Source organism: Scyliorhinus canicula, chromosome 18 (assembly GCF_902713615.1).
Source record: "Scyliorhinus canicula chromosome 18, sScyCan1.1, whole genome shotgun sequence".
Taxonomy (NCBI): Eukaryota; Metazoa; Chordata; class Chondrichthyes; order Carcharhiniformes; family Scyliorhinidae; genus Scyliorhinus; species Scyliorhinus canicula.
Genome location: NC_052163.1, coordinates 122,372,604 through 122,390,391, shown reverse-complemented (window position 1 = coordinate 122,390,391; position 17,788 = coordinate 122,372,604). Strand labels below are relative to the sequence as shown.

The 17,788-nt window shown below is 49.3% G+C and overlaps 1 protein-coding gene and 1 non-coding gene across 2 annotated transcripts in view; one reads left to right on the top strand and one right to left on the bottom strand.

Moving 5' to 3' along the window:
• LOC119953174 (calcium/calmodulin-dependent protein kinase type IV-like) overlaps nt 1-17,788 on the bottom strand; it is a 161,903-nt gene that overhangs the window by 67,929 nt on the left and 76,186 nt on the right. Inside the window, exons 4-5 of the mRNA XM_038777130.1 lie at nt 6,217-6,299; nt 223-295 (exon numbers count right to left, since the gene is read on the bottom strand). Of these exons, the coding sequence (XP_038633058.1) occupies nt 223-295; nt 6,217-6,299 (156 nt within the window). The remainder of the gene's footprint in view (nt 1-222; nt 296-6,216; nt 6,300-17,788) is intronic.
• Nucleotides 7,946-8,140, top strand: LOC119953787. Its single transcript, XR_005458105.1, has one exon. It is a non-coding gene; the product is annotated as a U2 spliceosomal RNA (small nuclear RNA).

The following is a 17,788-nucleotide window of genomic DNA, read 5'->3' as shown; positions in this document are numbered from 1 at the left end:
GAAGGTACGTTGACTTTCAGCGGAACTGGACCATCTTGGTGGTGGGCGGGGCTGGAAAATCCCATCCTCCGCCGCAGAACAAGGTGGTTGATTTTCACTTCCCGGGGCAAAACGTCACAGATTATATTATTTCACACGCACACACAAGAATTATTAAGTGGGAGAGGGAAGAGGCGGGAGCAGGAACTGGACAGAAAGTGAAAAATGGTAAACATGACTCACCGCAACGGCCTCCAGAATCTGTTTAACAGCGTGGGCTGCATCTCTCTCGCTGTAATAACCTTTCTCTACAATCCTGTGTATTAAAGAGATAATGTTACAAAATAATACCAACTAAACAAGGTCTTTCTGAGGCTTATTTTGACAATTTATCAGCCATTAAGGTATTCTTACTGAAAAATTAGATTGCACAGTGGGTTCAACCCGGTCCTTTTCACTTCTGGAATCTAGGTTTGGGTCTTGATGAGGGGAAAATCCTGGTCAACTGGCTGCAAGGATTCTACCTGAAGTGAGTTTGAGAAATCTCCCCAATATACAACGACCACTAATTTGGCAATCCAATCTCAGAGAGGCCACAGGTCAGATTGTGTGTGAAAAATGGGACAAAGTACAGTGGGGGGGGGGTTCTTAAAAGGGTAAAGATGGGCAGCACGGTGGCGCAGTGGGTTAGCACTGTTGCCTCACGGCGCCGAGGTCCCAGGTTCGATCCCGGCTCTGGGTCACTGTCCGTGTGGAGTTTGCACATTCTCCCCGTGTCTGCGTGGGTTTTGCCCCCACAACCCAAAAGATGTGCAGGCGAGGTGGATTGGTCACGCTAAATTGCCCCTTAATTGGAAAAAAATGAATTGGGCACTGTAAATTGTAAAAAAAAGGGTAAAGATGAAGCACATTATCGGGGATAATCAGAAATCATGGGCGTGATTCTCCCTTTTGGGGACTAAGTCCCCAAGCCCACCGGAAAACAGGCTACAATCACTCCGGACTTTTTCCTAGAAAGTCCAGGGTGATTCTCCATGGGGCCAGCACAGCCCCGGTGTGCGTTCCGCAGCTCTGTCTGCCGGTGGGGCCTGCTGCCCAGGCTGCGTGTGTGCGCGACTTTCGCAAGCGGGTCTGCGCTTGTGCACGGCTTCCCACTTCGGCGCGGGCGACGCTGACATGGCGGATGGAGACGGTGGGCCCCGCGGAGGAAGGTAGGTCGTCCACCGATCGCGATGGCCCGCCGATCAGTGGCCCCCGATCGCAGGCCTGCCCACCGCTGAGGCCCCCCCCCCCAGAGTCCGGTTTCCCCCCCTCCAGGACCGCCACCATGGCCGCGAGTCCGAGCTCCCGCCGGGTGATATCTTATTAGAACCATGCCGGCGTGACTCGTCGGAGTTCGGCCCATCGAGCGCCGGAGAATTGTCGCTGGGGGCTTTATCAGCGGTCCCCGACTGGCACCGCGTGGACCACGCCGCACGGCTGGCGGGCGATTCTCCGGTCTGTGGAGAATCACGTCCCGGAGGCGGAGCGGCGTGGCGGGATTATCGCACCGCCCCGGCGATTCTCCGGCCCGCTGTGGCCTGAGAGAATCCCGCCCCGTAGATTTCACAGTACACCGGCCTTTGGAAAGAGCATCCAACCCAAGCCCACGCCTCCACCCTATCCCCGTAACCCAGTAACCCCACCTAACCTTTTTTGGACACTAAGGGCAATTCAGCATGGGCAGTCCACCTAACCTGTACACCTTTGGACGAGTAGAACTGAATATTCAGTCTCTATCAAGCGGTGCTGTACTTGACAGAAGACTGCTTGATACTGATACAAAATGGCTGTTAATGATTAACTTCGACTTAAGGAACTTTCTATCAGGGTATTTGTTTATTTTGGAGCTGCCTTGCTTACATCTTTGCCAGCACTGCACAGATGTTATGTTGATATAATACCTCTGAAGGCTTCAGTGGGCATTCTAAAATATCAAAGAAGACCACTGAAAACATTACAATTAACAGTTAACAATCATATAAAGATTTGGGCCTTGAAATGACACTGTACAAATATCGGTTTTAACGTTTGATTTATTTTCACAATGTCATTAGCCCATTTTGTTTTAGACAGGTTGTGGTGGTATGGATATGAGCACTGCCATTGGTGCAGAGCACTGGCTTCCCATAACTCTGGCTGGTCATGTGCCTCTCGTCTGATTGGCTGGGACTAGTCATGTGACTGCTCTCCAATTGGTCGAGAGGCAAGTAGGCCCCGCCTCAGAAGTACCCAGAGTTCCCGGCGGTCGGCCATTCTCTGTAGTCGACCACCGGGCTAACAACTAGCTGATTAAAGCCACAGTTCGGATCCTAAATGTGTCCTGAGTCGAATTGATGGTACATCACAGGTTAATGTCTCTTCTACTTGAGTATTCATAGGGCACGCTTCTCCGGCCTCGTTACGCTCTCACTCGAGCAGAACGAGGCCAGTGAATAGAGGGAGAGGCAGAAAACGAGAACCGCGCCAGGTGCCAAACAGTTTGCAATGCAGCCAGTCTGCTCCCGGAGGCGAAATCGGGATCTCGCATTGCGTGGCGAGATACCAATTATCACCACTTAAGCCCTATTTCCGTACAATTAACTGGAGCCACCCCATATCCTCCGGCCTCCTATCATTCATTGGTCTCCCCAGCAAGTGGTCGCGCTGGCGCCGTTTAGTACTCCTTTTGAAAAAGGTGAACCTGGCGGAAGGGCTTCTGCGGGGAGCCAAAGAGGTGATTATCCACCTTTGCTCACAGGTAAAGAGCCCAGGGGTGCTGTGCTTGCCACCCCATTGCTTGGCAGAAGGTGGGGGGCCCACGGCTGGGGTGGAGGACCCTCCACAGAAGTGGGCCACCATGGGAGGGTGGGGAGGAGGTGTTGGGGAGGGGGGTGGGGAGCAACCATGTGTGGCACACCATGCCAAGCCCTGGATCGTGTGTACTGGGCCTTCTAATTTCCTCACTCTCCCCATCTGCTTGAAGATGAGAATTATGCCCTTCCTCACGGATCTTGCCATGCTGCCAGCCAGAAGAATAGTGTTGTACACTTGCTGCAGGTCTAGGCTGATCTAGTCCCACTGAACCAAACACAACTCAACCAGTAAGCCAAAGTTTCCGGGAGTTTTACTTCTCTTGAAGGAACTGATGGCCTTTGTCAGCTCTTCCCGAGTTAGCGGTTTGTCCAGATTTTTCTGCTTGCTGTTGTCTAAAACCTCTGACAGGCAGGAGTGGAGAGCATGCCATCGGTGGGTTTCACGTCATATGATCTGGCGTAAAAGGATTTGCTGATATGTCAGACTGAGATGACGTTACCAAACCTTTTTATTTTTTAGGCTGTTGGATCACACAGCCGCGTGTGTGAGCCTTTCGGAAGAAAAACGCGAGTACGTCTCATCTTTTTTCATGGGCGGATTCTGGACTGAAAGGTGGTCTTGGAGGCCGCTGAGGCCTAGAGCAAGGCTTCCTGGCTCCTCACCTCTTGAAGATCCTCCTTGACATCGACCTCCACTAATTGCAGCAAGAGCCGATTTTGGATGCTTTTCCGAAGTCGGGACATTTCCCCAATCTGTTTCTCTCTCTCTCGCCTTCTGAACACCTTTGAGGATGGAGAACCACGTTTGATGTTCGCCTTGATCGCTTCCCAGCAGTGCGCCGAAGACTCAAAGTGGGTTCTCACAGTCCTTCAATCTTTGTTCAATGTTTTCCGGGGTCGACAGTTTCACGTTCAGCGTCCATGTCCCCTGCCAATCGTCCGGTCAGTAGGAGACTGTGGCCAGAGAAAAACACCAGCGTGACGTCGGTGGATCTGACCGTGAATGCGTGTGACACAAACAGGAAGTCTATCCTGGAATGGATATACCTACCTGGCTGTGGTCAGGTATGTACACTGCACTCCACCTGGAGGGTTGCTGAAGGTGTTTTAACCATTTCCATCAGGAGTTTGGACGTGGTGCTCAGCTTGCTGTGGGCCCGGCCAGATTGTCCAGCCCCATCGATGATGCAGCTGAAGCCACTGCCCAGACCGACCGGCCTGCATGTCACCAGCAGCAGTGGAAGGTGTTGAGGGACAGCCAGCCACTCACTCTTCAGAGCCAGGTGACTGCCCACCACCTCCTTAATGTCTGGGATGGTGAAATAGCTTCTCTGCAGCAGGAAACCCAGGCTGGAGAAATGGCAGTCTTTTCCTGCTGACCAGGTCGAAGGCCTGTACCAGCCCGACTATTATCTGTAGCTGCTGAGGTGCCGTATCCCACACTCCTGCAGGAACAACAGATCATGTTGCAGCTCCCGGTTTCCCGGAGCTGGCTTGCGTTGATTGCATCACTGTTTATACTTTCCCGGAGCTGGGGAGTGTTGGTCATGTTGCTGCTTCAGGGGACCCACAACAGGTATTCACTGGCTTATCGCTACCATGAGTATTTCTCAGCTGGGGACTCTTTGACTCCTTCAGCGCTTTGGTCCTTTCCCATTTTGTTCTGTTGAAGGTGGTTTTCTCGCCCTTCTTTGTCCAAGACGAAACCGTCCGTGGTGCCTGCTTGGGACATCAGCCGCTTCTTGCTGGACGGTGGCTTTCCCCTTCTTTTGTGTATTGTTCTTTAAATTTTCCATTTTCACCATACGTTAGCCCCTTTCTTCCTCTACTTCTGCCTCCTCTGCTCTTGACTCTGCTTTCACCAGAGGAGGCTGAGGGGTTTGTACAGCTTCTCGAGAATCCTCCATCTCAGCGGTCACTGCCTCCACCTGCTGTGGACCTGTGTCTGTGGTGTGCTGGCCAGACTGCGAACCTGGACCTGCTCCAGAACAAAGGCCCACTGAGGTGTGTATATCTCCACGTGGGGTGTGCAGGTGAACGCAGTGACAATGCTTCCTCTGAGGACACAGTTCCCTTCTCAGAGATGGCCTGGGGGTTAGGCTGTGACTTACGGAGGATGATGTCCTCCCCTTTTCTTCTTGGTCGCTGGAAAAGAGAAGAGAGAGGTTTAGTGATTGATTAATCAGGCTCATACATCAAAGATCACTCACAGTCAAGGCCCACATATTAGAGATGGATGCTGGATGCATCCTCCTTGGGATTGTTGGGGGAGGCCGATCTCGCCTTCCGTGCTGTTCTTTCCTGTCAGCTCTGCACTGAGGGGATGGATTTTCAGGGTGTCACCTTCTACCTTTGCACACTCTCCTTGGTTATGGAATATCTTATCCTGCAGGAAGACCAATGGATTGACTGTGAAGCCAGTGGGTGAATAAGCAGATCAAAAACAGGCATTCCTATTGTATCTGCGGATCCCTCAGCAATAAGTCATTAAGAAGCCGTTTGGCCAGGCACTATTTTGAGGTGGGGTGTTTGAAGTGGCTGGCACACATTCAGTGTCGATGTTCCATCGACCGATCACATGTGCTATTCCTGCACACTCCTCCCAGGTTGCCGTGGTCAGGTGGGAGGACCTCCTGCCCCCCATCCATTGGAAAGAGCACCTCCTGGTTTTCCTGGACAGGCTCCGGAGGAGAACCTCCAGAGAGCTGTTGCTGACGTGTGAGGCCAAAGGTTGTTTTCTTCTCTTGGACATTCTGATTGATTCAGAATTCGGAGCTGCTGGCCTGCGCGAGTGAATGGCTGAGTGGGTGGTGTTTAAATATGGTGTCAGGACCTTCGACCCGGGGCAGGCGACCTTCTGTTCCCCCTCCACAAGAATCACCAGCCGCCTCGCTGATGCACAAATGATGAGCTGAAAGGTGGAAGATCGCACATGTTCAGCTCTCCCGCCATCCAACATTCCTGTCCGCCACAGGAACTAGTCTCCAGAACAGCTTTGTATATTTAAAAACAAAAAAAAACATTTGAACACGCACTGTTACAGGGAGCTACCATATCCTGGCCTGACAATCAAGTTTTTCCATATTTCATTGACCCACCATTCACAAATTGTATGTAACCCACAGACGGAATGGCCACGTTTCAGGATTTTGAACGAATTAAGAATGGGGCAACGAGAATCTGAAGGGAAATAACCAACTCAAGTTGGACAGGGAAAAACATGGTCGATATTGTCATCCTCTCAGACTAAGCTCCCTTTTCCAGAATGATTTTCTTTTCCATTGCATTTCACTTATGATGAAATCTAAAGTCAATTTTTCTTCAAGAAGACAGTCAAGGAAGTGACATCCACACACACACACACACTGAACACAACTCTTTGGTATTCAAAGTCGGTACGCACCTGTCAAAAAGCTCCCCGCCAGTCACCAGTTCCAGAATCAGGATGATTTCCGTGGGAGTCTCAAAGATTTCCTTTAGTTTAATCTACAAGGCACAAGAGGATAAATGGTCACCACCTTTGTTCTTTGAATCACATCCTCTTCATTGTTGACCAAACCCTCTTTCTCCGAACCACAGTGACATAATTAACTGATATGTTTAAAGGCACTTTTCACATTTGAACTGGGGGTGTGGGGAGAGTGGGGGCCTTCATGAAGATTAAAGATTAAAAATGAGCTGTGTGCTGAATCTGCAGTTAGCTCAATTGGCTGGTGTGTGATGCACAGGAGGCCAAAAGCGTGGGTTCAATTCCTGTTCAGGCTGAGGTTATTCATGAAGGCCCCGCCTTCCCATACTCGCCTGAGGGGTGGTGACCCTCAGGTTCAATCACCACCAGTCAGCTCCCCCCTTCAAGGGGGAAAGCAGCCTCTGGCCATCTGCAACAATGGCGACTTTACTTATTTTCCACTAATAGGATGCTCCCCCCAGTCCAAAAAATGTTCTGCCAACTCTACAATTGAGCAACGTCACGTATGAATTTCTGTTCTGGTGCGATGCCAGATGCAGACCGTCGGCCCCGTGATTGGCTGATTGAATCAAATAACATATTCCTCCAGCTGTTCGTATTAGGTAGCTGTGGTGAATTATACTGCATTGTAATTCACACTGTATTGCATTGTATTATGTCCTTGTGGGCTCTGTATGTGAGCTGTTGCGCGGCTCTGCCCATAGAGGGAGATGAGGAGCTTGTACAGGGCTCCACCCTTGGCCCCTCCCACTACCAGAAGTATAAAGTGCTGCAGCCGTAAGCCTGCTCTGAGTTCCTCTGGTCGCAGGCAGGCTCAGTTGTAAGACTATTAAAACCACAGTTTACTTCCAATCGTGTCTCTAGTGAATTGATGGTCACATCAGTCGCGTACAGTCTGAACTCAACCAGCCCGCGCTTGCAAAACCCAAACAAAACACCGACTATGAGATGCCGAACGTGCAAACTCCACACAGAGTCACCCGACGCTGGAATCACAGCACTGGCGCTGTGAGGCAGCAGTGCTAACCACTGTGCCGCCAGCGAGGATCACCATGGTTGTAAACTTTTACGCCTCTCCTTCCAAACTGCTTCTCATGAAGTCAGTTGCATCAGTCAAATTACTCTGCACACAGAAACCGGGCAGTTTACTCCTTCATTCTTCATTAGCTTTCCCATAGAGGCTGACCAGCAGCAAAGAAAGAGCACGAGGATTTGACCACATTGCGGGACTTCTGCAAGCTCAGGGCATCAAGGACACAGAGCTGCACGTGCTCCCCACGAGAAACCCTGCAATGCCTTCCAACAGAAATAGTTCCATTTGCTTACTGTTCAACTTATAACCTCAGCTATGCAGGTTTCCTGTAGGAGTCGTGAACCTTTTCATTCTCTGCCTGTCTTCAATGTTCTCACACAGACCATTGGGTGGGACGGCTGTTGGATTGGAGATATACCCTTTCTAGCCGCAGTACAAACATGGAGCATCAATATAATCAGGGCCATGCAATGTTGGGAGTCCTGATTACGCAAAACATCGCTGTGCTGAAACAACGCTGTTCTTTTAGTGGGGACAAGTTGCAGATTCTCCTTTGCCTGCCATAATCATCAATATTGGGTTACAGTTACCAGCAATCAATGTGCCCTGTCTCTTTAAGAGGTGCAGGTTATCGCTTCTCGGCCTTTTGGCTAAGATCAAGTGTAGAATGAGCCTTTTGGCTCAGATCTGGTATGTCTCCTTTATGGGGACCATGAATTGGATTCAATTTGAATTGGTTTTTGGAGCAGGCAAGGAGCTGGATTAGGGGTTCGCCTCTGTCCACACTCTGAGCCCTGGCTTTGTAACTCAGATAAAGTAATAAAAAATAAAATAAAAAATAAAAAAAGAGGTGCAGGTTGCTTTTAAATGGCACCAGCATTGCGCGATGGATGTTCCCTCCAATTAGGGCATCTGCCAGCAAACAGCTCCGGGGGCCTGCGTAATGTATTTAAATAGAGGGCCTTACAAGATTGGGTATGCGCTCTGCACAGCGCTCATTCTCTGCCCCCAAATTTGCTTTAACCAATTTTGCTCCTTTGTTTATATCGTCTCCCTCAAGTGCACAATAAGAGAGGTATTTCTGGAATCCTGGCAATAGCATGAAGCCCACAGCCCTGCTTCTTAGCCTGCCTTGAGATGGGCAAGATGACATTCAGCATCTTTGTGAATCTTGCATTCTTGCAGTCTTTAGTATTTTGCAAGACATTGAAGTTTCTTTGAGAAATGAATTAACTTTGCAACAGTCTAATTCCCCTGAGTACTGAGTTTGAATGCCGTTAGTTATGCCAATCGTCAGCATTTTAAACTGGCAGTGTTTCAACTAATGTGTCAGCTTGGCAATGCACCAGAAAATCCAACTTTCTACACTGGATTTGGTTTTATCAGTATCAAGCAATTAGGCTAGTGAAAGGTGGGACTGGAAGCTGTCAGAACCATTCAGCGAGGCTGGATGGTGGGCCCAAAGTGCGTCAGAACCAGATTTGTCAGTGGATGGTATCGGAACATTGTCAGAGCCAATTTATCACACTTCACTTTCTTCCAATGGCTCCACATAAACTGGATGCGGAATTTTTCTGAAAATAGGTTTGTGGCCTTTTGGGGTTCAAGGGGCTGGATTCCTACCTCCATGCCTCAGCCACAAGCTAGCAGGTTTGAAGACTGCGCAGGGGGAGGGGGGAATAGGTAAAATGCAGTGAGTGGCCTGCCCACCACATACCTGCCTGCCCTGTCCCACCCAAATTTTTTCATAGAATTTTTTTTTTACAGTGCAGAAGGAGGCCATTCGGCCCATCGAGTCTGCACTAGCTCCTGGAAAGAGCACCCTACCCAAGCCCACACCTCCACCCTATCCCCATAACCCAGTAACCCCACCCAACACTAAGGGCAATTTTGGACACAAAGGGCAATTTAGCACGGCCAATCCACCTAACCTGCACGTCTTTGGACTGTGGGAGGAAACCGGAGCACCCGGAGGAAACCCACGCACACACGGGGAGAACGTGCAGACTCCGCACAGACTGTGACCCAAGCCGGGAATCAAACTTGGGACCCTGAAGCTGTGAAGCAATTGTGCTAACCACTATGTTACGACTATGTTACCAGTGGCGGTGGCGGGGTAGAGCGGCTGAACTGCCAGTGGGCCAATTAAGGCCCTTAGCTGGGAAATTAATGGCCACCTAAAGCCCTCAAACTGGTGTCGCGGAATTTGACGAGCAGCTGGAAAGACCCACGCCAAGTGCTCAGCCCAACAGGTTCCCTTGCGCAAGCTGGTAGTGGACGGGTGGGGTTTCTCTTTTTAATGGGCCCCCTAGGCCAACCCGCGGGCCCCACTCCAGATACCCTCGCCACCCGAGGCCTCTCAATCTCCAACCTGCCCCCACACCCCCTTTGCCAGCACCTGGCACCCAGGCAGACCCTAACTCACCAGCTGGCTGACTCCAGCACAGATTCGCTCCTCAAGCCCTGGGATTGGTACCAGCAGTGGGCATTGGGGAAGGTGCCAGAGGACTGGAGAACCGCTAATGTGGTGCTACTATTTGGGAAAGGTTGTAGAAATAAGCCGGGGAACAACAGACCAGTGAGTCTCCCATCAGTGCTAGGGAAACCATTGATGAAAATTCTGACGGAGGGAATCTATCTCCACTTGGAGAGACAAGGGGCGAGATTCTCCGCAAATGCGGAGAGTCGTAAAGGCTGCCGTGAAACTGGCCGTGTTTCACGGCAGCCTTCACGCCCGTTCCCGGGACCCGATTCTACCCCCCCATCGGGGCTAGGAGCGGGACCCCGGGAATCACGGCGTCGCGGCCTTAATGACCGTCGTTAAGGCCGCGTGCCAAGGTGACGCGCGGCCGGCTCCAACCCACGCATGCACGGGTGACGTCATCACGCCATTGACGGAACCCGCGCATGCGCGGTTCCACATTTCTCCACCGCCGCCCGACAAGATGTGGCGGCTTGATCTTGTCGGGCGGCGGAGGGGAAATAGTGCATCCCTTTTGGACGCAGGCCCGATGATCGGTGGGCACTGATCGCGGGCCTGTCCCCTCCCGAGCACAACGGTGGTGCTCCCGCCTCAAACGGGCCTCTGGATGCCCCAAACGGGCATCCAGCGGATGTTTTTACGACGGCAGCAAGCAGGTGTGTTTGCTGCCATGAAAAAACGGGCGTAAAGGCCCGGCCGCTCGGCCCATCGGCTGCGGAGAATCGCCGCAAAAAACGGTGAGCGGCGATTCGTGACGTGGGTCGGGCGAGGAGGGGGGGGAGAATAGTGGGAGGGCGTGAAAAATGTCGGGAGGCACTGCCGCTATTCTCCCAACCGGCGTGGGCAGCGGAGAATCGCACCCAAGGATTGATCAGGAATAGTCAACATGTGTTTGTGAGAGGGAGATCATGCCTAACAAATTTGATTGAATTTTTTGAGCATGTGACCAAATGTGTAGTAGATGAGGGTAGTGAAGTTGATGTAGTTTACATGGATTTCAGCAAAGCCTTTGATAAGGTCCCACATGGGAGACTTATTAAGAAGACAAATGCACATGGGATACAGGGTAACTTGATACAGTGGATTCAAAATTGGCTTAGTTGTAGGAGACGGAGGTTGATGACAGACTGCTGCTTTAGTGACTGGAAGCCAGTGTCCAGTGACGTACCACAGGGATCTGTGCTCGGCTCCCTATTATTCGTCATTTATGTCAACGACATAGATGACTGTGTGGGGGGTTGGATCAGTAAGGTTGGGGATGACACAAAGATTGGTCGGGTGGTTAGCAGTGAGGTTGATGTCTTGGGTTACAGGGAGATATAGACGGAATGGTCAGATGGGCAGAAAAGTGGTGGATGGAATTTTACTCTGAAAAGTGTGAGGTGATACACTTTCAAAGGATTAATATGACAAGGTCGTATTCAATGAATGGCCTGACATTCCGAAGAACAAAGGGACCTTGGCGTCTGAAGGCAGAAGGTCAGGTTAATAGGGTGGTGAAAAAGGCATTTGGGACACTTGCCTTTATCAATCGAGGCATAGATTAGAAAAGTTAGGAGATCAGCTTGGAGTTGTATAGAACTTTGGTGAGGCCACAGCTGGAATACTGTGTTCAATTCTGCACACAGAAGAGAGGTTGGATAGGCTTTATTGGAAAGGATTGTTTTTGCTGGTGCAGAGAAAACTGAGGGGTGACATGATCGAGGTGTACAAGTTATGAAGGGCATTGATAGGGTGAATAGGGAGTGCTATCCCCCTTAGTTGAAGGGTCGGTTACAAGGGGACAGAAGTTAAAGGCGAGGGGCAGGAGATTTACATAGATACATAGAAGATAGGAGCAGGAGGAGGCCTTTTGGCCCTTCGAGCCTGCTCCACCATTCATCACAATCATGGCTGATCATCCAACTCAATAGCCTAATCCTGCTTTCTCCCCATAGCCTTTGATCCCATTCTACCCAAGTATTGTTACATACATAGAAGATAGGAGCAGGAGGAGGCCTTTTTAGGAGGGTTTGAGGAAAAACAGTTTTACCCAGAGGGTGGTGATGGTCTAGAATGCACTGCCTGGGAGGGTGGTAGAGGCGGGTTGCCTCACGTCCTTTAAAAAGTACCTGGATGAGCACTTGGCACGTCATAACATTCAAGGCTATGGACCAAGTTATGGCAAATGGGATTAGATAGGCAGGTCAGGTGTTTTTCATGCATCAGTGCAGACTCGATGGGCCGAAGGGCCTCTCCTGCACTATACTATTTTGTGATCCTCATTGTGGGATGTCAAGGGCAGTTACTCTCACCTCAATCTATGGAATTCAGCTCTTTGATTCATGTGCGGAGCAAGGTTGTGATGCAAATGCATGGGAACACCACCACCTCTGCAGGTTCCCCTCTAAACCACAAACTATTCTGATCTGGAACTATGTTATCTTTCCTTCACTGTCGCAGTGTCAAAACATGGAACTCCCTTTCTAGCAGCACGGTGGGTGTACCTACACTGTATGGACTGCAGCAATTCATGGCGGCAGCTTACTGCCACCTTCTCAACTCCAATTGTCCACAGGTTGACTCTTGCTCATGGAATGTTTGATGACTCCGAGGAGGCTGGCGGTAAACAAACATGGATTTATTTACACCACAAATGTCTGTGTAACACAGTAATTCGCTCCCAGTACAATCTTAGCTGGGAGGACTAACCAAACCAGGCCCTGCTTTGGGCCTGCGTTTATGTCAGCTCATAACGAGCCCAGGGCGGTTAGCCCCCGCCCTCTACCTGGGAAGCGCGTACTCCATAAGTCCCGCGGGGAGATCAATGATTCTTTCCTCGTGGGGGCCCATGGTCCGTATGAGAAGTACGACAGAAAATCTGATCAAATTCAAACCTGCTGCCCTGCGCTGTTCCAGTTTGGCCTTCAGGTACTGGCATTCGGCCACTCCCAGCTTGGTCCCTTTCCTGCCATGTCTCTGATGTGTTGGGTAAGCTGGGTCTGCGAGGACTGTGTTTACTGCAGCAGTGAGAGAGACAGGCTTCCAACACTTGAAGAAATGCAACTCGATTTTATTGAACTCTTAACTATAATACATGCTTTAACTGTGGGTTGACACTATGCTGAGTTGACTGGAGACCTGAGGCTAACCTGACCAGACTAACTGACTACCACATGGTGTTTGTTCTAGTTGCTGCTCACGGGCTCTGACTGTCTCAGAGGCTGGATCCCAAGAGAGCGAGAAAACTAGAGCCCTCTGGCTTTATAGTGGTTGTGTCCTGTCTGGTGATTGGCTGCTGTGTTCTGTGTGTTCACTGGTCATCCTGTGTGTCAATCACTGCCTGTCTGTGCACCATCATATATCTGGATGTATATTATGACAGTCTCGAGGTTGATCCCTTTATTTCCATCCCATCCCCTCCCTAGCCTGCCAGTCAAACCTAGCATTGCCAATGTCCCAGTGTCACTATACTGAGGATTAGCTTCATATCCTAAAAAGTAAAAATTAAACCAGCCATGGGTCTGAATCCTTTCCTAATCACTTTCTGACAGCACTCGACCAATTTCTGAGTGATTTACGCTGCGTTTATAATTCCAGCATCTGTACTAACTGGCACTAATGTTGCAATGGAAATCAGGTGTCAGGGCACAATCAGACTCTGAAGTGAGGCCAAGCGAGATTAGAACATAGAACAGCCCAGCACAGCACAGGCCCTTCGGCCCACAATGTTTGCCGACCATTTATCCTAATCTAAGATCAACCTATAGATTCTTTAAGGACTTTGGATGGGCTCAGACACTAATTGCATATCGCAAAGTCTTTGCTACAAAACGGCTTTGCGCTGAGAGTGAGATTGTAGTGTGAAGGCGACCTTCGGCAACAATCTATCACAGCACAGGCTGTGCCACTCTGAAACTAAAGCGGGCTACAAATAATAATGGTCTGACAAGTACCTTAACCCCAATCCCAGAAAGAACATTAAACTGCCATACCAGTGAATCATTTTCATTTCCCACATGCATGAACTTTGTGCCCTCTGGATAGCTTTAACAATTTACACTAACATCCATTTATATGGCAGACAGATGCTACCTATTTTGCTTAAACAAAGTGCCAACTGGGGGTTTAATTTCCCATGTGATATTTTTTCACCCCCATCGGCCAAAATATACACTTTAAATTCCTGTCTGCGGTTTTTTCAACACAATCAAATAGTCAATGACTCCACTTAAATAGTGCACACAAGAAAATAACTCAAACTTGCTAATTAGTGCACAGTGCACAGAAGAAATTAAACCTTGAGCACTATTGGCCACAGAGATTCTTCCTATGGGCAGCACGGTAGCACAAGTGGCTAGCACTGTTGCTTCACAGCGCCAGGGTCTCAGGTTCGATTCCCGGCTTGGGTCACTGTCTGTGCGGAGTCTGCACGTTCTCCCCGTGTCTGCGTGGGTTTCCTCCGGGTGCTCCGGTTTCCTCCCACATTCCAAAGACGTGCAGGTTAGGTGGATTGGCCGTGATAAATTGCCCTTAGTGACCCAAAAGGTTAGGAGGGGTTATTGGGTTATGGGGATAGGGTGGAAGTGATTGCTTAAGTGGGTTGGTGCAGACGCGATGGGCTGAATGGCCTCCTTCTGCACTGCATGTTCTATGTTACTCTATGTTACTAACCTGGGACCCTGGTGCTGTGAAGCCATAGTGCTAACCACTGTGCTACCGTGCTGCCTAGTTGAGGCGTTGGGTGGGCATCCGCAGGCTGCGGTGGGGGATCGAGAGATCGAGGCACCTGATCACTTCCTGTACTGAAAAGCTGAGCACGTCAGTGCAGGAAATGAACGAATGAAAGTACGGCCTCATCGGGCCTTTCCTCGCCCAGGCCCAAGAGAGAGACCCGTTTATTGGCGGGGTCATTCTCGGTGCTGCAGGTGCTGAGAAACACCCAGCGAAACGCGCGCAAAACGGGACTTTTATTTCCCGTCAAATCGCGCCCGTTATACTTCGAACCAGCAAGAATCTTTTCATAAGGGCTGGTTTAGCACACTGGGCTAAATCGCTGGCTTTGAAAGCAGACCAAGGCAGGCCAGCAGCACGGTTCAATTCCTGTACCAGCCTCCCCGAACAGGCGCCGGAATGTGGAGACTAGGGGCTTTTCACAGGAACTTCATTTGAACCCTACTCGTGACAATAAGCAATTTTCATTTCATTTCATTTTCATAATAGGGCAGCACCTAGAATATAGCAGAACGCAGGTACTTTCCATTGTGCATTATAAAATCTGACTGAAACTGCCAATGTAAGTACCAAGTTGAAATTTGATTGAAAGACTTTTAATGTAACTTGTACTTTAGCATTTAAGATGACCCGAATGCTTCCTGCAACATCTTGCCATCATTCCGAAGGCATTTCCAAGTAACTGCTGGACCATGGAAATTGCTCAAGCTGACACAGTGGAGTATCCATTGCTACTGGGCCTGTTTGATGGCAAACAAAGAGGAGGCATGCATTTTAATTGACTTTGATGGCTGTTCTTTAGACCGAGGAGCAAGTTTATCATTCCTTTGTATTTTAATTAGGTCACTTCCACGTCAAGATGAAACTGTAAGTTACAAATATTAAATTGAACACTTCTGGTCAGAATGCTGATCAGGAGGCTACTCAGAGGAGCCACTAAGTCAAGCAGCAGAGATTCAGCCCAGCCCAGAATGTTGCATCATTCTCATCATTTCAATCATATACATTAATTTGCTTACCCCACATGAAATATGGATACTATAATTGGTTGAATATTTTTACTGTAGCACCATAAATGAGGTAATATTATAACGTGATTGTGGTGATATGCATCACTGTAAATACACAAGGGGTTAATGTAAATACACTAAGACTAAGTCATCATTAGAGGGAGCACCAGAAACATTATGACATGCAGACATACAGCTAATGAACACATAGAATAGGACACGACCAATGGGCAGTCATGACACCCAGAAGTGACACTACCACAAGGGGGCAACCCATATAAAAGGACAGGGCACACATGCTCTTTCTCTTTCCATAGGTGACACTCAGAGAGACAGGGGCAGATCAGGAAGCATCACACCCACCGCATGGCTTAGAGCAGACTGGTTAGTTAGACTGAGTTACAGAGCAAGATTAGCAGGTGAGTCAAACTCCAGTAGGAGAATTGTTAACTGTTCAATAAATGTGTTAAACCTATCTCCAAGTCTGAACCTTCCTTTGTCAGAGCATACATCAAGGAAGCAGCTTATGCTACATGAAGAAGCATAACACAACAGTGCGAGCTTCATAATTTCAATTGGGTATAATTACATACTTTCCATGTTTAGATTAGTGGACAGACTATTGTTTAATATTTTTCTCATGTATATTCACAAACCAGAGCGTTTTATTTGCAGCATAATTTCCAAAAGGTCAGAACGTATATTTAACAACATCGAACCCTCCAGGCCAGAGTCAGGAAAGCTCTTGGAGCAAATGATTTCCGCTGGGGCAGTATCATAATATTATCGTCGAGGCCAGAAGTGTTTGGAGGATGTACTACTCCACACAATTAATTTCTACCTGTCACAACCATTTCTCTTGACAAATATCGTACATTTTTATTAAATGCGTTGAGAAAAGTACCACAAAATCCAGATATTGTAAAAGGCGGACGTTTAATTAAGTTCACTGACACCGAATTCTAATGGAATAATTTTCCAGTATCAATCCATTTCCCAGTTTTCAGATTTGAAAGTCATGACAAATTCTTCATCTATTACTTGCCTCCAATAAAAAGTTAATCTGCTGTGGAAAATTAATCTCGGCTGGCAGTCTGTGGAATACTGACACAGTGAAACTAGGGTGTCTTGCCACAGATAAGATGCTGCACTTTTGATGCATATTATAGATTCTATAGCACTTTACAAAGAGAAGCAGAACAATGTCTCTGTATTTTTTTCAATTGCGTCTCCCTCACCAATATCAAAGAAAAGTAATAGACAGCCTCAGAATTTATCTCAGTGTAGCTGCAAGACGTTGTCAGTGTATTTCCCAACTTGACTGCCAAGTTGGTACACATAATTATCATCATTGTACTTCAATAAATATTGCAAGAAGCACTGTGAGCAATAGAAGTATAAGCGCGATGTACCATTGTGTCTCCAGCCTCCACTTTTCTCCACTTGAAGGTCACGATTCATGCTGATATTTAATTCTGTGTGTCGTAATAGCTCTTGTGTACCGTTCCTGTTGTGACGAGGTGGGCCAGGTTTAACCGGGTCAAGGCGACCCTCTTTTAAAGGGGGATGAAGTTCGGAGTACTGCACTCGGCCCAGCCCGCCTCTGGATGACTTTCCAAAAGCAGGGGTACTATTTCGGCATGCCAGAAGAGGCGATGGAGTTTATGAAGGACAATGGACAAGTGGGTGGTTGTCGTGAGGCGGGGGAGGGGATGGGTTGCTGTTTTGTTCAGGGGTTGGGGTGGGGGGAGTGTTGCTGACAAGGGTGTGGTTGATGTGGCCTAGTTGGAAAAGGATTAATAACGGTGGACATCCGAGGGTGGCCCTGGAGGGTCCCGTGACACAGGCCGGGGCCTGGCCCAAAGAAGGATATGGCTGATCGGCAGGGAATGGGGGTGGGGCGCGCGCCCCCCCCCCCCCCCCCCCCCCCCACAATCAGGCTGGGCACGTGGAACATGAGGGGCCTGAATGGGCTGGTCAAACTGACATGCGTGTTCCTGCAGCTGAGGAGTCTGGAGGCGGGCGCGGCCTTTTTGCAGGAGATGCACTTTCAGATAGGGGACCAGACAAGGTGAGGAAAGGATGGGTGGGGCAGCTGTTCCATTCGGGACTGGACATGAAGACGAGGGGGGTGGCGGTGCTTCTGAATAAGTGGATGATGTTTGAGGTTGGGAACATTGCGGCACATTCGGGAGGTGGGGGGTGGGAAGGTTTGTGGAGATTAATAGGAAGCTGGAGGGGTTGCCGATGGTTTTGGTAAACGTTTAT